At 43.7% G+C, this 20696-nt stretch overlaps 1 protein-coding gene across 2 annotated transcripts; it reads right to left on the reverse strand.

The window, feature by feature from the left end:
• Positions 1 to 6354: 6354 nt before the first annotated feature.
• Positions 6355 to 16174, reverse strand: fgf8a (fibroblast growth factor 8a). Of its 2 annotated transcripts, none has more exons than XM_086260064.1 (5): positions 15616 to 16174; positions 15476 to 15512; positions 14570 to 14717; positions 12696 to 12802; positions 6355 to 7416 (listed from the first exon to the last, which is right to left on the reverse strand). In XM_086260064.1, the coding sequence occupies exons 1-5, from the start codon at positions 15645 to 15647 to the stop codon at positions 7150 to 7152; spliced, it is 591 nt and encodes a 196-aa protein (XP_086116190.1). In that variant the 5' UTR covers positions 15648 to 16174; the 3' UTR covers positions 6355 to 7149. The 2 variants fall into 2 exon arrangements, with proteins under 2 accessions (XP_086116190.1, XP_086116189.1); XM_086260063.1 differs by having other exon boundaries at positions 14570 to 14750.
• Positions 16175 to 20696: the final 4522 nt, after the last annotated feature.

Consider the following 20696-nt stretch of genomic DNA (forward strand, 5'->3'; position numbering starts at 1 on the left):
ACCGTATGACGCTTACTCGTGTTTTGACTCCATTGCAAAGGACCACAGCGTGTCCATGGCAGACTACATTATAGCCTTTGAACAGTGCTATAACCGGATGAAAAAGTACAACATGACGCTGCCCGACGCTGTTTTAGCATTTAAGCTTCTAGATGCAGCTTGTTTGATGAGAAAAGTCGACAGCTTGCACTGACAGCGTGCACGGACTTAACGTTTGCGTCTATGAAGTCTGCACTGAAACGGGTTTTCGGAGGGAAAGTAGCCGGCGTTTTCAACTGAATCAAGATGCAGTTTTCCTTACAGAGCAAAAAGGTCCTAAATGCAAACGAAACAACGGTACTTCATCGCGGAGTGGACAGCGACAACCACTACATCACTATTTTTGTTGAATAGATTTTTTTGTACCTCAACTGGGTTCCAGAGGCAGTTTATAACTTTAGTGAGGATCGGGAGATTAATCAATTACGCTGCATTAATGACGTCTGCGGTCAGGTGCTCTCATGTTCGCTCTGTTTACGTAGCTTTGTTAGCTCGGTAATTTAGACCAGCGGTCCCCAACCCCCGGGCCATGCACCTGTACCGGTCTGTGAGTTGTTTAGTACCGTGCCGCGAGTGTTGAGGTTCAGGTGTGAAATTTATGGTTTACAGGGTTTTTTTCTTCATTTTATTGTTAATATTTATTGTTTTTATCGTTACCTTGGTTTCCCTGTGTCTTTTCCCGTATGCTATGAATACATTTTATTTATTTATTTTTGGTGCCGGTACTCATTTTATTTTGTTGTATTTATCCGCGACACCTTAAAGGCCGGTCCATAAAAATATTGTCGGACATAAACCGGTCCGTGGCACACGATTAAGGCAAAACTCGGGCCACTCCTCTACTCTGAGCCCCTCCCGGATGGCCGAACTTCTCACCCTATCTCTAAGGGAGAGCCCAGCCACCCTTCCGAGGAAGCTCATTTCTGCCGCTTGTATCCGCGATCTCGTTCTTTCGGTCACTACCCACAGCTCGTGGCCATAGGTGAGGGTAGGGACGTAGATCGACCGGTAAATTGAGAGCTTCGCTTTTACACTCAGCTCCCTCTTCACCACGACGGACCGGTGCAGCGTCCGCATTACTGCAGCTGCAGCACCAATCCGTCTGTCGATCTCCGGCTCCCTTCTCCCATCACTCGCGAACTAGACCCCGAGATACTTGAACTCCTCCACTTGGGGCAGGAACTCATCCCCGACCCGGAGTGGGCACTCCACCCTTTTCCGGCTGAGAACCATGGCCTCAGATTTGGAGGTGCTGATTCTCATTCCCGCTGCTTCAGACTCGGCTGTGAACCGTTCCAGTGCGAGCTGGAGGCCCTCACCCGATGAAGCCAACAGAACCACATCATCCACAAAAAGCAGAAATGAGATTCTGAGGCCACTGAAGTGAAAGCACTCCGGTGACAAAGGCCAGCCCTGGCGGAGCCCATCACCCACCAGGAACGAGTCCGATTTATTGCCGGCAATGCGAACCAAGCTCTTGCAACGGTTGTATAGCGATTCACGGAGAGGACAAACAATGAGTAGTTATTCTACAAGAGATAGTCCGTGACTGTGACATTTGTCAGAGATATTGCAAAACCAAGCCGAGACCTGCTGTTGGTCTACCCCTGGCTTCTGAGTATAATGAGACAGTAGCGATGAATCTACATGAGCTGGAGCCCGACATGTGGTACCTTCACATCATCGACCACTTCACACGCTTCAGTGCCGGCAGCATCGTAAAGACAAAGAAAGCTGCAGAGATCATCAACTTCTTCATTCACACCTGGATAAGTTTTCATGGTGCCCCCAGGCAGCTCTACACGGATAACGGCGGAGAGTTCGACAACACAGAGATTCTGGACATGGCTGAAAACCTCAACATTGAGGTAAAGACAACGGCGGGGTATAGTCCCTGGAGCAACGGACTACTGGAGAGACATAACATGACACTTACAGAAATCCTCCTGAAGGGAAAAAAGGAACGAGGATGTGACTGGCACACTGCGCTAGACTGGGCCCTTATGGCCAAAACAGTATGCTTAATATACATGGTTATAGTCCACATCAACTTGTGTTTGGCCAAAACCCCAACCTTCTTTCTGTGTTGATGGATAAGCCACCTGGCTTAGAGGGCTGAACATATATCAGCATTACATGCTTCCAGGAAAGCATTTACTGAGGGAGAGTGTTCAGAGAGGATCAGGAGAGCACTACACAAGCAACTTAGGCCTAATTTTAAAACTTAGTAGCAGCCGCCATTGTTGGCAGCTTAAATTTGGCTGGGCCGTGCTATGAATTCTGGGATATGGTGGGCCATGAAGGACACACCCGACCCATCCTTCAAATTCGGGAAAATGAAGGACGCATTTGAAGGAGTCGACGAATTGGGACAGCCTTCGTCGCCTGGTAATCGGCCTTCAAATGCGGCCTCCAGAGGATGCAGCCGACGTTTTGGGACACAGTGGAAGTGAATCAGGCCTTTATGGTCAAATAGCTGCAGAGAAACCAGGCCTAAGGAAAAGCAACAAGCAGAACAGATTTGTTTGGGCCAAGAAACACAAGGAACGGACATTAGACCAGTGGACATCTGTGCTTTGGTCTGACGAGTCCAAGTCTGAGATCTTTGGTTCCACCTGCTCGGTCTTTGTGTGACACAGAAAACTTTAACAATGGTCTCTACATGTACGGTTCCCACCGTGAAGCATGGAGGAGGAGGTTTGATGGTGTGGGCGGGCTTTGCTGGTGACACTGTTGGGGATTTAGTTAAAACTGAAGACAGACCTGACCAGCATGGCTACCACAGCATCCTGCATCCCAATGCTCCAAACGTGACTTGGAAAAAATGCACCACTTCTATTTTATTGGTGACTATGTGATGTCATTTGAACACAGTGCTAATTACGAAAAAAAAGTATCTTTTCTTATTTAACACAACTTTCTAAATCACACATTTCTTGTATGACAAGAATAGCATTTAAAGTGTTTCAACATATTTATCTGTTTTGTTACGTTTGGCCGGAGGTGCTGTGATGTGTGCCTCTTGCAACAGAGGGCGCTGCAGCATCCCCAGCACCCATATTTCCCATGGCCTTGCAAAGGTGTCATGGGAGACAGTAAACTTTCTGACATGTATCGATGTACCATCCTGGAGGAGTTGGACTACCTGTGAAACCTCTGTAGAGTATGGCTTTATGCAGCTAGTGGTGACCTGACCATTGCCAAGTAAAATCAGTGGAAAAAAACAAACCGTCAGAAAAGATGAGGAGGAAAAAACTGTCAGTGGCCTTCCTGTTTGGGGGTTGTGTCATTGTTGCCCCTCCACTGTAACTGTTGTTAATGTCATTAACATCAAAACACCTGAAACTGATTAACAACCTCCAGTTACTTACTAGCTAAAGTCTCAAGTTTAATATGTCAGATCTTTACAAGATCTTTTGTCGTATGTCTCTCTGCTTTGCTTTTGCAGTATGATGTGGTTCTTTTTTTTTTTTTTTTTTTGCCTGTCCCGTTTGGCTCTTTTGCATCAGAATTGTTGTCTAAAGGCAAAGAAAGATGCCCAACGGATTTACTTTACCAAACTGACCATCCCAGCCTTGCCATAATGGTCCATTTGATTCACCTTTTATTGTTTATTTTATTTTCACTTACTGAATACGGGACAGACTTGACTGGGGGAAAGAAGGGGAGAAAGAAAGAGGGAAAGAGAAACAGCTGAGAAGAGGGACGGGGGAGAAGGGCAAAAGACAAAAACTAACAGAACGGGCAGAGAAAAAAAAATGCATCTATCAATCACCTGGATCACCTGCTGAGAAAGAAAAAAGAAAACAAGCAGAAGAGAACAAGAGTAATAGAATAAACAACATCACAATGATATATGGGAATATGACAGTAAATACTAAATATTAAACATTATTGTGCAGCACATAAGATCAACAGAACACAGTGTGCTTTGAGGTAGGAGCCAAAAAGGGTGTAGTTTGTGGGTGTGATCACCCGTGTGTACACCTGTGAGCATGGACGCGCTTGTTTTTAAAAGGTTCCTTCATGTAATGATCTGCTAGAGGGTGTGGGGGGGCCACAGCCCCGTCCTCCAGGGCGTGAAGCAGGTATGGAGGAGATCAAAACTCCAGACATCCAGAGGCCCCCAGAACACAGGAGACCAAGGAAGACCAACAGAGGGGCAGCTGCGCCACTGTCCCAGAAAGAGCTGAGGAGAGTCCCAGATGAGGGCTCACTCAGCAGCCGCGGAGCAGAAGCCAGGGGGGGTTGCAGTGACGCGCCCGTGAGCTCCGCCGGCAGCCAGCTGCGCCTGAGTGACCGAGCCCCAGGCCGAGAGGCCGGGGGCACCCCACCTCCGAAGTGGCCCGAGCGAGCCCCAGGCTCCAGGCCCCGATAAGCGGCCGCCAAGGAGTGAGCCGGTGTGTACCTGGACGCCCATCCCCGGACACAAAGAACCACCAACGCACCGACACCTGAGGGAGTCCGCCACTGGCAGGGGAAGTGGTGGTGGGCGGAGATAGGCCTCCAAACCTTGGAGGGCCTGAGGTGTCCCCAGAGAGGTGGCGTCTGATACCCAACCTGACATATAGACACAGACATACAGGCACACACATATACAAACATCCATTCCCACCCTCATGCTCTCATATGCACTTACTCCACACTCAACCAACGTGGAGACAAACATAAAGAGACGCTGTACACACGATCACACTCCCCAAGCGTACTCTACAAACCGGGTCTAGGTGCCCCCGCCCCTGGAGGGGGGAACTGCACCCAGATGTGGTTCTTAATCTTTTGCTCCGTGAAAACATCATTATTGAGCTCTTCAGCCAAATACTGAGCCTCTGAAAATAATTTGAATAGAATCGTCAGTAATCCCTGCACAACAGTTTTGTTAAAGCTGTTGAATAAAAGCTGAAAATCTTCATGACTTAATATTACAATCTAACAAATCAATTACTTTGCGTGTGTGTGTGTGTGTGTGTGTTTGTGTGTGTGTGTGTGTGTGTGTGTGTGTGTGTGTGTGTGTGTGTGTGTGTGTGTGTGTGTGTGTGTGTGTGTGTGTGTGTGTGTTTGAGGGTGCAGGTGGGGCCCATTTTGAATATTTTTCATTACTTCTGTTTGTTATCAAGATTCTAAAATGTGCACTTCAACTGGTGGCAGCTCTGATCTTTACTCAAACCTTACGTTATTTATTTCTATTTATTGACTTTTTTGTCAAGTACTGATGGATACTTTTGTTGTGAGAAGACATTTTTTCATTGAAACTGTGCAAATCTGGAAAATACCACCCTATTTCAACTGAAATAAAGAGTTGTTTTTGTGGTTGCAATGCTGCTGCAGGGATAAAGACACGTACTAGAGATGCACAAATTAAGCTCACTAATTTATTCAAAACAGATTAAAAGGATGCTTAAGCATTAACGTGTTTGCAGGGACAGTCTGGCGGCACTACATGACCTTCATAAACTTGCTACTTAATGCAGAAAGGTGTAGGAAGGATGGCTCCGCCCTAGAAGGCTGAGGTGTAAATGAGCCCAACCATTTCACCTAAGAGTAATTAACAAAGACGTGGAAGACAGAGAGAAACAAAACCTCTCCACAGTTCTGCCAAACCATAACAGTATAATGTGGGGAGGCTAAGTGATATCCAGGGTGGGTGGGGGAGATGGGTGAAGAGAAACTGAATCTTTTTGGTTCTAGTTATTGAAAGTGAGCTGTCGTGGCTTACTCCTTCAACTCAACCTCCTCAAGCTCTTTCTCCTGTAAGATGTCTGGAAATGAATAAGAAAAGGAAATGAAATACACCTACAGACCAGCAGAATGAGCCAAACTGTGATGTTTACCCAACATGAGCAGCAATGTTACCCTCGCTACAGTAGAGTGTGTTACTTGGGTATGACTTATCGGTCTATTATTTGACTTATCTACGTGTTTTGCTTAAGGAAAATAAAATTGAATAAACATAGACAGGACGACTATGGGGATGTACAGAGCTTCTGTCATTTTGTATTCTAATAAGTGGAGGAAAGCACTGTGCAACATGCAAGCAGGTACAAAACAGAGGAGTTCTGCTTCCTGTGAAGGCAAATTGGTGTTATCCTCATCAACCAGTGCACTCTAATGCCATACGTACGGAGACATTGGAAGACACCACTCGCACACACTCTGCAATCGGTCAGCTTCATTACTCATTACAGTGTGTGGCTGTAGGGGGATGAGGCCAGTCAGCAACATGTCTGACTTTCCGAAGTTTCACAAATGGATCCCAAGCAAGCACGTACCAAACACGAGCTTCGGTATTCTAATGTGCATTTATTACACGTTTTAAATAAATAAATCATCCGTAAAATTATTTTACACATCCTCAAATAAAAATATATTTATATATGTATAAAAACAGACATTCAGCGAGCAACGAGAAGACAAAGGGTTAGGGGATGTGTCCGTGGATTACACTTACACTTCAATGCATTTTGTACACATCGAGACAAAACAGTCAGAACACAAGCCTGTGAATATCAAGTATAGCTGCCATGTTGTTCCATTCAATGCTAGTGAATGTCTGTTTGGTTGAACTGTGTGAGCGAGATAATGAGCAATCCCAGTCAGGACGCAGCGCCCAGCAAAAAGTGTGGACTGCAGTGTTACCAACAAATAATTCTGATTATAGTCCTTGTTGCCTCCTGTACACTACGAGACAGTTTGTGTGTCTGAATATAGCGTTCCCTGGCAGTGAGGTCAATCAGGGTCCTTCAAGTCTCCTTGAGCAGCAGGCAAGAGTCCAAGAAGTGACTCCACTGATAAAAACAACGAACAATAATCAACACAGGGCACTCTACTAAAACGATATCCTCAAAAAGTCAAACACTGAGTCATGAGGATTAAAAACAAACTTTTCTTTTCCTTTACTTTTTTACACAAGTCAGTACTAAAAATCCGGAGTACAAAAATATATGTTTTTTGTCTTTGTGTGGCTTTTTTTACTTTACAAAAAATAAACTACTCATCAAGGTATCATATTTATCAGTATAAAACTGTCTCCAGAGGTTTTTGGGGAGAGAAGAGAAATCCAGTCAGGTTCTCCTTTTTCTCTGACTTTTCCGTTTTATTCTCTGACGGGTATCACGTACGCTTAGTCCTTTGACTGAAAGGGTAGTGGATGAAGTCAAAAGGCCGGTGGTGGCTCGGATGGGTGGGCTGGTGCCCCTTTGGCAGCCTCTTCATGAAGTGGACTTCACGTTGGTGCTGGCGTGTCCGTGAGCCCTTCCGTGGACGCCCCCGACGAGTGAAAGCCATGTACCAGCCCTCATAACGGACGTTCTTCAGCGCCGTGTAGTTGTTCTCCAGAACGATTTCGGTGAAGATACAGTCACGGCCTTGTCCGTTTTTCTGCAAAATCACAAATGACAGAAAAAAGAGGATATTCACAAAAGATGTTAAAGATTTGCAGAATGAAAACCTTCCCCTCAAATGTGCAGCGTATGCTACAGTCATTACAAATCAAACAGAGGAAGATCACTATTCTCCCCCTTCAACAGACCTCCAGCAACCCTTGTGGGTCAGTTGCAGCAGCGCACACCTTCCTGTCATGAAGCCTTAATCAGACCCTAAGTGTCACTTTCATTCCAGGTTTGACTTCCTGTTGCATTTGTGGTTAAATTTAACAGCTCTGGTCAGCCAGAATAACAATCAGTAGATGCTTAAACACACATCACCCCCAGGTCTGCAGAGTTCAGTGAATCCCATTGAATTTAAGTTCCAGGTTACATCAGGTCTTTACGACAATAAAAGGCAGGCTATGAAAGATGGGTGACGTATGGATGAACGTGTGATGTCCAGTTGGTAACATCATAAAGTAAAAAAAGATGAGACAAAGTGTACAGTGTAGTTCTCTGAAACTGCACTAGCACGCAGTCCTGGCCTACTGTACAGAGTGTGTTAAAAATAGTCCTGGCACACTCCTGTACACACACTGAAAACACACACTTTCTGTCAATTCTTCAACACAAGCACACACACGCATATGCACGCACACATATACTGCGGGTGAGGTAGGTGGTGACTGGGCCGGTAGCTTGGGGCAGATGGTGTTCAAGGTAGGGTGCTGGGTGGGTGGAGCGTGTGTGTGTGTGGTAGGGTTACAGAAAGGCTGGCAGCTCTGTTTATTAGCCATCACAGTGAGAGAGGTCAGGCAGTCACCCACTAAGACACATCTCACATGACAACGTTAAATGCAGTATTGTGGAAGAGTCCTGAGCCAGCCCGCATTTCTTTATTTCTAACCCTTCCAAAGAGCCAGACTTTTGTAACTTTTAAAAGTGGTCCTTAGTAATAACTCTATGGGCTTTCCGAAGGTCTTCTTCAGTCATTTTCAGTCTGTCTGTTAGGCCACCTAACACTGACCTATGAATAATACGAGCATAAAAAAGGCTAAACCAGCGTTGTATCTACAAATAACGGCCAGCTTCAAAAAGAACCAGTTTTTCAGTTGTATCTTTAAGCATGTTGTTACTAGCAACCATTTACAAAAACACATAGTTTGTTTCCATGTCTTTTGTTGAATCTAAATGCCAAAGATAACAATTTAAGAACCATAAAGTAATAGTTGTGCACCAACAAGATGATTCCCAAAGAGCTATTAAGTGAAATGTTGGCATATCTCAGCATGGTGTGAAGAAATAGTTGAAGAAACTGGACAAGTGGAGGATAAAAGAAGAAGTGGCACATGTAAAAATATCTGCAAAACATGAGCAGATGAACGCCATGTCCTTCAGAATCAGGAAAAAAAAGAACCCAGATGTTCCTGTCTACTATACCGGCCACTGGGTTATGCGTATATGCCCTGTGTGCTAGCGTCTTGCATCCTGTGGTTGTGTGCTGGATTGTCTCCGGGGTATCTGCACAGCCTGCTCCTGGGCTCTTGTCTGGTGAGTTAGGGTCCAGCGTCTATAGATCTTGTGCTTACAGTTCGTTCTTGTGCTGTTTTGATTCGTGCCTCTGTGCTGTCTTTCAGTCCAGCTTTCTTCAGCCATTAGTAGCATGTTTCGGTATCAGCCAGTAGTACGTGCCGTGCAGGGGCTCGTCCTTCTATGATGGTTCCTGTTCTTGCTTCTCTTCTTTCTCTGGTTTTTGCTGCCTGACATATTCACTAAGCACACGATCAGTTGTGGCCATCTTCCTGGTGTACTCATTGGTCTTTGTTGTTTTATCCTAGTGGTTTTGACACTCACTAGTCCTCGACCTCCTTCCTTCCACTTAATGTACAGCCTCAGGGTGATGGACTTGGGGAGAAACCCTCCTTGCATGGTAAGGAGCTTTCTTGTCTTAATGTCACAGGGTGCTATCGCTTCCTCTGACCAGCTTATTATTCCAGCAAAGTATCTGATGACCATCAGGGCATTGGTGCTGATTGCCCGGTTGTTGCTTTTCCAATTCAGCTGACTCCTCAAGACAGAGCAGAGAAGACCAGTCGCTGCACCACCGAGATTTACTACAAGAAAGCCTTTGATTCAATCCCTGACACGGGGATCCTGGAATGGCTTGAACTGTACAAGACCAACAGGGCCCTAAGAACCTTCATCAGGAATTCAATGTGGTGAACAACACTACAGGCCAAGTTCAAGACAATTGCACAGGTCACCATCAAGTGCAGGATTTACAAAGGAGGAGCCCTGTCCCCACTGCTGTTCTGCATAGGCCTGTTCTGCCTCAGTGAGATCATTATGGATACTGACTATGGAATGGTGCAATCGTTAGCTGCCTTCTCTACATGAATGACATCAAGCTGTATGGATCAAACTAGGATCTACAGCAACAACATCGGAATGTCATTCGGATCGGAGAACAACAAGGAGAGGGAAGGTAATCAGAACTGAGTGGATTGCACTACCAGAAAGCATACACTGAGGACAGCTACAAGTAGCTGGGAATCCCACGGGGAAATGGAAACCATGAAGAGGAAAGCCACAACCACCAAAAACCTGCAGAGAGTCAGGCAAGTCCTGAGGAGTCAGCTGAATGGGAAGAAAACAATCTGGGCAATCAACACTGACTGCTGGTCATCAGATACCCTGCTGGGGTAATAAACTGGCCAAAGCAGGACAAAGAAGTTACTGACACCTCCCAAGACCCCAGAAAGAAGAGGAGTTAGAGGAGGAACCATCATGGAAGGACAGGCCCCTACACGGCATGTACCACCGCCAGATCTGTGTTCTAATCAGTCTACTAAAAACTCACTTTAATACATTTAGTTCAGTTTTAAAGTTTTGAAATCACTTCAGTCTCAACTTCACACCAGCTGGTGCAGGTGCAGCAGGAGGGGAGGAGTCAGAGAGAAACTCGGTTCGTAGAAGAGAACCTGCCCGCGAGCAGGTTACGTCGCAGCGTCTGTTACCCTGGTAAGTGACTCAGGGTTAAAGTTAACTCTCGTTCTGGAACTGAGAACCCAGAATTCCCCTCATCTCGGGTCGTTAGCTAAACCTGTTTCCTGGAATAGGACCAAAATGCTTTTGATACCCATCAGCAAGCTTCTAACATAATTCTGGTTGGATATTTGACCACTTTTCTTATCTGGCTGGTTTACTGGTATGAACCTGACTTTTAAGTGGTGATGCTGGCATTGCAGCAGCTTTCACTTATGGCAGGCTTGAGTCCTGGTTGTTCCTGAATATCCTGGGCAAATTCTTTTCTATCTGAGGACAAAAGTTTGGGTTTCTCCTGGGACTTCCAGAAAGATGACACATCTAAATCACTAATTACATACAACTGCTTGAACAGATGATCATGGAATCTGCAACTGTTTAGAAATGGCTCCAAGAGACCCTCCCACTTTGTGCAAATCTTCACTGAGCTCCTTAGACACATTGTTACAAGCGTTGCTCTCAAGCAAGTTATTTTTATGTTGCAAAGAGAAACTACCAGCTGTAGTCAGTCCTGATCACTAATGTGATTTTAAAAGGCCTGGGCCTTGTCAAATTAAAAGACATAAGTGAGTGTGCATCTATATTTGAGTCCATACGATTACTTTTGGCCATGTGTGGATTGGAGAAAATCCCAAATAAATTCAAACCCAATTCTTGTTTTTTAAAATGATTGAAGGTGTGTTCTGTACATTCATTCCACTTTGGAAAATCAACAGTTCAAAGAAACTGTTAAAAGCAAATTTACCATAACATTTATAATAATTGTGTGTACACTTCCGGCCACACAGCGTATGTTTTGTCAAAACTGTGGGAGTGTATTCAGTCTGGACTATTTTCAGTGCCAGTGTCATTATAACTCTGTATTGACAATAAATTACCTGTAAAAATGCAATAATGATAATTTAACATTAATGTATATATTTAGATAATTCATTGTCTATGAAAAAAGCCTTTTGTAAAGCTTGGACATCTTATTTACTTTAAAATAAGTTTAGTCAGGATCACATAAAGTCAGCTTCAGTTATCAATGAGTCCATGAATTTCTTTTAACCAGTTTTTAAAAACATATTCATAGTTGTCCCACAGATTTATCTTTCTGTACAGCAACTTTAAAAAACTCCTCGTATTGATATCGACACGTCTCTGTGATTAAGCTTTCTGAGTAAACGTCGATAATTACTTTCCCACTATTACTAGACTTGATAAAGTGTTTGGTTCTGTGCTCGTCCTGTTGCATTAAATAATGTTGACCACTGTTTGATCAAAACTCAGATTATTAAACTTTTCCCTAAACCAGCCAACCAGTGGAACCAGCTCCCAGTTTGGACTGGGTTGACATCCCTACTTTTAAGAGTACACTTAAAGGTTTTCCTTTTGATGAAGCTCGCAGTCGGGGCTGGATGAGGTGATGCTGCAATGGGACTTGGCTGCTGGGGCTTCCCATGATGCAGTGTTTCTTTTTCACTCTTCATGTGTTTGGACACCACTACTGTATGTAATCATTAGTAATTAATTTTAAACCATGGGTCTCTTTCCCCTCACCCCCACAGGCAGCCTCGTTCTGCCTGTTTCTCTTTGTTACAGGAAACTTTCCTTCCTGCTTGCTCATGGGGTTGTTAGGGTTGTCTCTCTAATATTGTGGGATCTTTACTGTATAATATATGAATGTGAAATGAAATGGGATTGCACTGAACTTAATAAAATAATGTTATAGATTAGCTTGATTGATAGAATTAATCAATTAGTATTATTATTTTTTCTAATGCGCCATTAATTTTATGATTTTTTTTTTTGACCAGGATAATAGTCACTCTGACATTTAGTGTGAGGAAGAAGCTGTTTCCAGGTTTAGTCTTTGTTTTGCTTTTAATGCGATTTATTCACAGAAAAAATAATGAAATAAAACGAGTAAATCAAAAATGACTGTTGCTGATGTTATTGATTAAAAGCATCACTAATATGGAATAATTTTCTTTAATGTGACAAACAAATGACTTGTTCTCTGACATGCTAGGCCATTTGGACCCTGGATACATGACCCTTTCAGTCATATGGTCAAAGTCTGATTCTTTTATATCAAAGAAATCGATTTTATTTCTCTGATCTCTGCAAATTTCTCTTGAGGTCTGCTTAAAGCAGTGGATGGAGCAGTATTTTCTTGAGCTGTACTGCTCCATCCATTATCATTTAGAATCAGCTAGTGAGTCGTTGGAGCATGAGCTGGCTGAAATCAGCTTTGAGCCTCACCTTGCCAATGAGCTTCCCTCTCTTGTTCATGCAGATGTATAGGTCAGTCTCAGCTCCCCTGATGCGCACTCGACTTCCAAAAGTATCTGTTTCCACAATGAGTTTAGCTACAGAGATCAGACAAAAGAGTTCAGTCAGCAACTACAACACAGAGATGGTTTCTGTGCCTTTTGTTAGACATTTTGCGTAAACATTAAATTCTGAATAAATGACTTTGCAGACTATGCAACCAGAAAAAATGAATCAAAAACACACACAAAAACGCTTGCATGTATTTCCAAGCATACACACTCTCATTCACAGGGAAGCCTATGGGACCATTCCTGGGGATTCATGCAAGTTGGAATTTTTGCAAAATGATAAAACCACGTGTCTCCTGAGCCTTTGAAACCTAAAGAGGCGATCCTGGCAGTCTCATTAAGACTCCCTTTTCAAATAATTCAGCACTGACCTCATGCATAGAGCGGCACATTTATCTCTATATCCTGAAAAGTACTGAAAGACATAGGAAATACAGGATTTTCATGTTTATGTTACTTTTTTACCCAAATACAAAAAATATTAGTAAATTCTCCTGTTGAAATAGTGCACCGTATTTCTATATCTCCTGGGTTTGCAGTGCATTCCTCTGACATTCACACACATATTATTTCAGAGCACCTTAAGACAACAGCAGATTGTCTATAACATTAAATAAACAATGTTTCAACAGTCACATTGTTTTAAATAGATTAACTATTGAGAAGCAGCAGTTACAGCTGAGCTGAACGATGGGCAGAGAGAATGTAGAAAGCACACAGACTTTCTCTTTCATTCAAAAATGTACTTCAGGTGATCCTAGTTCGGACACACACACACACACACACACACACACACACACACACACACACACACACACACACACACACACACACACACACACACACATTCTGCAGCAGCAACATTTTAGGCTCCTGTACAGACAGTAGTAAGAAGGACACTAAACACTATTGATGCTTAAAGAATAAGTAGATTAGCTCCATGGAAGACTCGAAATAAAACAAAGAGTGTAAAGCTCGATGAGGCCCATTAGATTCTGAGGCAGGACAGAGAAGGGTTAAAGGTGGGGGCTGACATGGGAGCAAGAACTATGCAGGAAATGTTCAGGAGGCATAAGTAGGATGGCTTCTAATAGCTCTTCCAGATCTGCATGATCTCTAGAGGATCGCCTCCAGCACCATCCACAGCCAACTGGACAATTTTTCTAGGCCTCTTCCCCTCGAATAGTACAGACTGAATTCAGATAGAGTGCAAAGAGGCTACAAGTAAGTAACTCAATACTAAGTAAATAATACTTAGTATTGAGTAAAAAAAGAAGATAATGTTGATATCGTTGCCTTTCTTGGGAAATTTAAGCATCTTCAGACAAGACAGAAACACACGGCTCCGGGATTAATGATTGAAACGAACTGACACATTTATAATGCACGTAATGTACTTGACGATGTTTAAAGGATCTTACTCTTTTAAAATAATTTCAGACATTTAAATACAAAAGGTGATTTTGCAACTATGTTAATGTTCTCTCTTAATTTCCATATAGTACAGTGGCCCACCTTTCACTGTTAACATGGTTGAATTACAGTGAGAAACAAAACCAAACAAACAATTGTGAAATATGTCAAATACTTCGGAAGCTTAAAAAAGAATGAACCAGGTTTCATTTGTAAGACTATAGTTTGATAAGCACAAATTATGGTAATGTTTAAAAGTAACTGAAATCTACCTAAATGAACGCAGATAAATCAGGTTCCGCGGCCTCTGCGCTGTGTGAAAGCGATTTTAGAGAGTTGTCGGTGCAGTTATTACAGCAGGAGTTACTGGATTTCTCTTACCGTGCGCATCTCCATCCTCGGCCATGGCGTTGATCTTCTTGTTGGGCAGGACCTGTACATGTTTGCCGCTGGTCCGGCTGTAAAGCTGGTAGATCCGGATCAACCTGCGGCTCGTGCGGTCCGTCACTTTGCTCTGTTCGCTTACATGCTGCGTGAAATTAGGCGGGGACTGATTGGTTACCTGTCAGAAATTAGACGGCATTACTTACTTATTTATTTAAAATTGACAAGGTCGGTCGCGCGGCTTCGGGTCGTTGACGGGACTGAAGCGCAGAGAGAAAACGCGTCCGTTTGTTTTTCTCACTTCTTTCTTTCTTTCTTTGGGTTTTTTGTTTGTTTGTGTTTTGGGGTGGTGGTGGGGGGTAACTGTAACAAGTTCCAGAAGAGCGGCTGCCAGATGAAATTAACAGGTTCCAAAAAGACGCACGGTGTGATAACAGGTTGTGCATACAGGAGAATGCGCGCCGCAATGCCCAGAAGAAGAAGAAAAAAAGACGTCGTATGATTGAAATAAAAGCTCCACTACTCATTCATCATGATGTGAAATATTATGAAACTACTTTAACTTCGTTCTTAATGTGTTTTTCTTTCACTGCACTCTCTCTCCGTCGCGTTCCGCTGTGATGGAATGAGTGGAAGTAACGGAAACGTTGGATCTTTCAACCCCCAATCTGTGCCCGAGCATCTTGTGCCAGGGCCAATATGTTCATCAGCAACCTGTCAGCAGGCCGCGCGCCGTGGGAGCCATTCGATACTGCCGTATTACAACATGTTATGTTACCTTTCCCCCTCTCTTTATGATTGCTGCGCATCGCTCGCTTGGACTGACGGTTTTTAACCTAATTCTTATTTTTGCAACTAAAATAATTTGCAGTATTTTAAAGACAAATTGTAGTAATGACATACCTGCGCGTAGTAGAACAATGCAAATAAGTGCAGGAACCTGCAAAAGAAAGAATACCGTGCATTCAGTGACTTAATACGGGGCTGCGTGGAAAAACATTAATAGTGCGTAAAGAGTCGAGGTTAAGCAGGACAGCACTCACACACAGCTGAACCTGGATGGGATGGGTCGCATGTTGGATGAAGTCAGTTTTTACTAGGATCCGTTAATAAGAGCACACAATCTACAAAATAAGCAACCAAGTCCAAAGATTTCAAAGGGATCCAGAAAACGGTCAGATGCGCTGACAGACAGGTTTAAAAAAGCACAAGGGACACATTCTTCATTACATCTGTGACCTTCGCCGACAAAATCTTGCTCAGTTGAAACGGCAGTTAGTGCTCATAATGTGTCACTAAGGTATAGCTGCCCGCGTCTGTCACAGAGCTACCCAAAGTGCACTTGGAGAAGAAAAGCTCTGCGATGAAGTTTCTTTCTTGTTTCTACGTACAGCCCGTCACTATATTCCTCCTGCTTTATAAATCCTCGTGGGTCCTCTACGGCCTTCAGGTGTGTTTGCAGAGTGAGCTTACTCGGTGTTGTTGCACTGGCTCGATGCTGCAGCTCCGCTCGGCTATGGCTGGACTACAGACAGGACTCTCCTCTCTCTGCTCTCATCCCGCAAAGCTCCCGTGTCAAGCCTCTCGCTCAGTGCTCACACACCCCCGGTAAAAATGGCAGACTGAGAACAAGCCCCCTTTTTCTACAGAACAAAAGCGACCCCCCACACCCCCAGCCCCACTCTTTCCTCCCTTGCCTTGATGCGAAACATCTCTTTACCTGAGTAGCGCTCCGGACTTTGTTGAGGAACAAAGAGGCGAGGAGGAGCCCTGGCTGCCCTAGGGACTGCATGAAAAATTAAAACCACCAAACAAATACAGTAAATTACAATAAGGCATCAGGGTGATGAACACTTTTCTGCGGGCTTTACCTGTTTGTCACAAAGGCGATTTGATGACCCCGCAGACGCTCGCGTTGATCAGTTCTGGGATGCAAACATTGAACAAACAAACCAAAACAAAAACACCCAAAATACAAACAATTAAAAAAGAAAACAAAATCTGATAAAGACCACAGCCTCTCTTTCCTGCAACATTTAACTAGACTGCAGTGACTATCTGGCTTTTAAAGCCTTAATCTCATGGCAGAGGGAGACATTGGTTCATTAAGGCAAAGCAGACAGCAGCATGTGACCTTCGCACCTCACAGCCTCCCGAGTTATATTTAAGAAAGCCCTTAAAGACTTAAAATGGCCAGTGAGAACTTTATATTGCTTTGATGTGTGAGGCGGTTGGATGAGGAGGTGCGGGTTAATTAGATCAGGTGGAGTCATTCCTCTTTTTTTTAGATTATAAGTAATGTCCAGGTTTGCTCTGATGAGTTTTTGTTAAGAACACCCTTAAACCTCATTAGACCAAAGCCCCCCAGCCACTGAAAGAAGATGGTTTCAGTGAAGCATGTCATACAGACTGAAGCCACCAGTGGGTGCTGCAGCAGAAATTATTAGGTGTAGGAAAACACTGGTTGCCCCCAGTGTTCGTAGTGACAGTATACTGAATGACAGTTTAAAAAGAGAGTGACATTTCATCTATTATCTGCTCTACTGACAGGCTTCATGTTGGCACATAGTTTGTTTTTCTGTTTCCTCCCCTCCCTCTCATTAGCCTCCTCTGCTCCGTGGATGTGCGCACATGTGGATATACATCTGTGTGCAGCGACAAGTTAAACATGTAACCTCAGTTGAAACATTACATGGGTCAGTGTGTGAGGTAATGTGTGTATTGTGGCTGAAAACTGTAATAAAACTTTTTGCATGTGTCCTTATGTGTATTTGTGTCAGTATTTGTGTTAGATGAGTGGCAGGTAGCTGCTATTCTGTGTCCTGGCTCAGGGTCCTGTTGCCCTCCCCTTAACCCTGGGGGCCCTGCATCCATCAGCAGCCCTGCAGGGGGCAAACACCCTTCCCCCTTTTCTCTTCCTCTCTCTCCTCTTCTTCCACTTGTGATCACAGACACACCATTGCATTTATGAAAGCGCTGTGGTTTGAAGACGGTGGAAATGCTAGGAGTTTTATTGGGAGAGACCGGAGACGACAGGATAAAAAAATGAGTATATTGGAGGGACAGGTCAGGTTGAGGAGTTTGGAGACAAAATTAGAAAGCCGAGGTGAAGATGGGTTGAACATGTACAAAGGTGGGATAGCAAATATTTTGGTCAGAGAAAGTGAAATATGGAGCTGCTGGCCAAGAAGAAAGGAGGAAAACTGGTAGTGCAGAACTTGCAAAGAGTTGGTCTGACTGAGGAGGATGCTGGGATGGCAGCGGATGCTGTGGTGACCCCTGAAGACAGCCAAAAAAAGAAGATGACGAAGTCTCAGGCTTTTCAGGGACCCCCTATCACCCCCTCTATCCTTTTCACTACTAAACATTTGCCTTTATTAGATGTTGTTAACTTTAGTCTGTTATTTGCCAAAGTTTATGTGCTTGTTTGTGGTATCACTTTTTCTTCGTTCCTTCAACATTTAACCAGCCTTGACAGATGAGTGCCTTCCTAAGCATCTTCCAGTAATCAGATCAGTGTCTGTGTTCAACATATGCAGGGTATCTTTCTGTTATGTAGATTCACTTCCCCTAACATTGGCGATCAGGATCAGTTACAAAAAAAGATCAGTCAAAACCACAAACAAAACAAAACAAACCAATCATTAACATTAGGTAAGTCCTTGTTAGAACGTGAATTAATAGTTGATCAACGTATGGATTCACTCTGCCTTACAGCAGGTTACCCCTGAGTCCTACCAACTGTCACAATTAACAAGTGGCATAGAAACATTTAACAGTATTCCACAAAAACCCTCTTTTGTCTGATTATTTACTAATTAAATTTAAATTTACAATAATGGATTACGCCAGTCTCTCACAGCAGGCCTACTTGTTGTTCCTAGAGTATTTAAAAGTAGAATGGGAGGCAGAGCCTTCAGTTTTCAGGCCCCTCTTCTGTGGAACCAGCTTCCAGTTTGGATTCAGGAGACAGACACTATCTCTACTTTCAAGATTAGGCTTCAAACTTTCCTTTTTGCTAAAGCATATAGTTAGGGCTGGACCAGGTGACCCTGAATCCTCCCTTAGTTATGCTGCAATTGGCCTACAGTTTCATGGTCCTCCCTGGCTCCCTGCTGGAGTTTGGTCCTTTTGCTTCTCTCTCCCTCTTGGTCTTCTCTTTGTTTATTTTTGTTCTCTCTGTCTGGCCTTTGGCCAAGACACCTGGGCCCTATTTCAGGAAGCCGGTTTAGAAAACTCAGAGTGAAAAATGATACTCAGGGTTGAGTAACCCCGAACTGTCCAACTCGGAATATTCGGTTTCAGAAAGGCTGATAACAATTAGTTCAGTCAACGCGGAGTTGCTTTAACCCCAAGTTAAGCGCGCGCACGAGGATACATAAAGCCCTGATTAGTGGAGCACAGATTAAGCGAGTCACCATGGAGACGGAGGGAAAGAAGGCGCGGTCAATGTATCTTACAGCGCTTGAGGCCGAAATTCTGATGGCAGCATATGCTGATAACATGCAAATTCCACGGAAAAAAAGTAACACAGCCTCAGCTGCAAAACAAAGGGAGCATGCATGGCAAAACATAGCCGACAGAGTCAATGCGTGAGTGTTAATTTAAACATTGATCGAGGGATTTCCACCCATTTAACACGTTATTTTATTATATTTTATTTTTTATTTCATACATTTTATTTTGTGATGTGATGTGAGCGCAGGTGCAACCCAACAGGCCCCAAACGTTCCTGGCAGCAAGTAAAAATGAAATATAAAAATATAGTCCAAACAGGTAAGGTGTAATTGTATTATGAGCCATAGTGCTTGGTCTGTTTGTCCCATGTAAATCAATTGCAGTTAGAGGCTACATTAATTTCCCCTCTGTAAGCACTTATTGAAATTATCTGAGCACATTACAAGTACATATTTGCTTACTCTGTATGCTCGAATGTGACCCGTTATAGCCAACAGAAAAAAAGCGGAGGCCCGAAAAACAGGTGGGGGTCCTCCACCACCACCACTCACAGAGGCTGAGCAGTTGGCTTCCACATTTGTGATAATGTTGGCAGCATCACATATGATCTTCACAGTGCAGAGAACACAAATTAGCATCCATTACTATAATGAAATAATTTGTTAGTTTGAAATGCTACAGGGAACTATGTACCTGCACATTAATGCTGTGGAAAGACTTCCTGTTCACATAGTCTCCTTCATTTACTGAAGGAGCAATGATTGGAATGTGAGTGCCATCTATACAGCCAATCACGCCTGGGAACCGTGAAAATAAATGTAAAATTTAAGTAGTAGTTCAAATATCACCACATCATGAATTAAGTTCTGTTCATCCTGATACCTGCAATTTTGTGGCATCCCTCTTTGATGAATCTTGTGGGTCTATGACCGGGGAACACCACAAACGAGTACAGGAGACGTTTCAGTGCAACTGTAACATTCCTGACTGCCCGACAGACGGTAGCCTTGGAAACGTGCTCAGCGTCACCAATATTATACAGAAAGCTCCCGTTTGCAAAAAACCGAAGTGCAATACAAATAATATGTACAGAACTGAGAGGATGTCCGCAATGTGTCACATGAGCAGTATTAGGCCTGAGGATGTTATTCAAATCAATTATAGATTGTGCTGAAAAACGGTAACGTTCACACAGGAAATCATCAGGAAATGATAAAATGTCCAAACGCGCTCTAATCACTCTCTCCCGGCGGAGAGCTCTGCGGAGAATTTGGGCTTCAACATCTACTGGCTCTTCAAGGAAAGGGCACGCCATGTCTGACACTTCCTACAGTCAGGTTTCTGACAAAGAGGCGGAGAAAATCAGGGTTAGTTGAAGCTAACCTGCTAGGGGGCAGGTTAGCTTCACGGAGTGTGTCGTCATAGTAACTCGCTCAGAATTAATCTGAACTCGCTTTGTGAAACCGAAAACCCAGAGTTTTCGTTAACTCAGGGTATACTTACTCAGAGTTTGCACTAAACCGGCTTCCTGAAATAGGGCCCTGCTGACAATTAGCCACCTGCAACTGACACCTGACCTCATCACTGCTGCCACTACTTTAGGTGATGGCTGAGCTGCAGTCTTTGCTGCATCATTGTACTCACTCTACAGGGAGTGCAGAATTAT

This window comes from Aulonocara sp. 'chitande type north' Nkhata Bay, linkage group LG13 (assembly GCF_057382095.1).
Source record: "Aulonocara sp. 'chitande type north' Nkhata Bay isolate Kocher_YH1m ecotype deep benthic linkage group LG13, A_spYH_male_GT1.1, whole genome shotgun sequence".
Lineage (NCBI taxonomy): Eukaryota > Metazoa > Chordata > Actinopteri > Cichliformes > Cichlidae > Aulonocara > Aulonocara sp. 'chitande type north' Nkhata Bay.

Bases quoted from the DNA above. Each gene is read 5' to 3' on its own strand.
- fgf8a (XM_086260063.1), bottom strand. From the start codon at position 15,647: ATGCGACCCATCCCATCCAGGTTCAGCTGTGT. The intron at 14,751-15,475 runs GTATGTCATTAC...AATTTCTGACAG, and splicing joins CATTGTTCTACTACGCGCAG to GTAACCAATCAGTCCCCGCC. The intron at 7,417-12,695 runs GTGAGGCTCAAA...GTGATTTTGCAG, and splicing joins GAGGGAAGCTCATTGGCAAG to AAAAACGGACAAGGCCGTGA.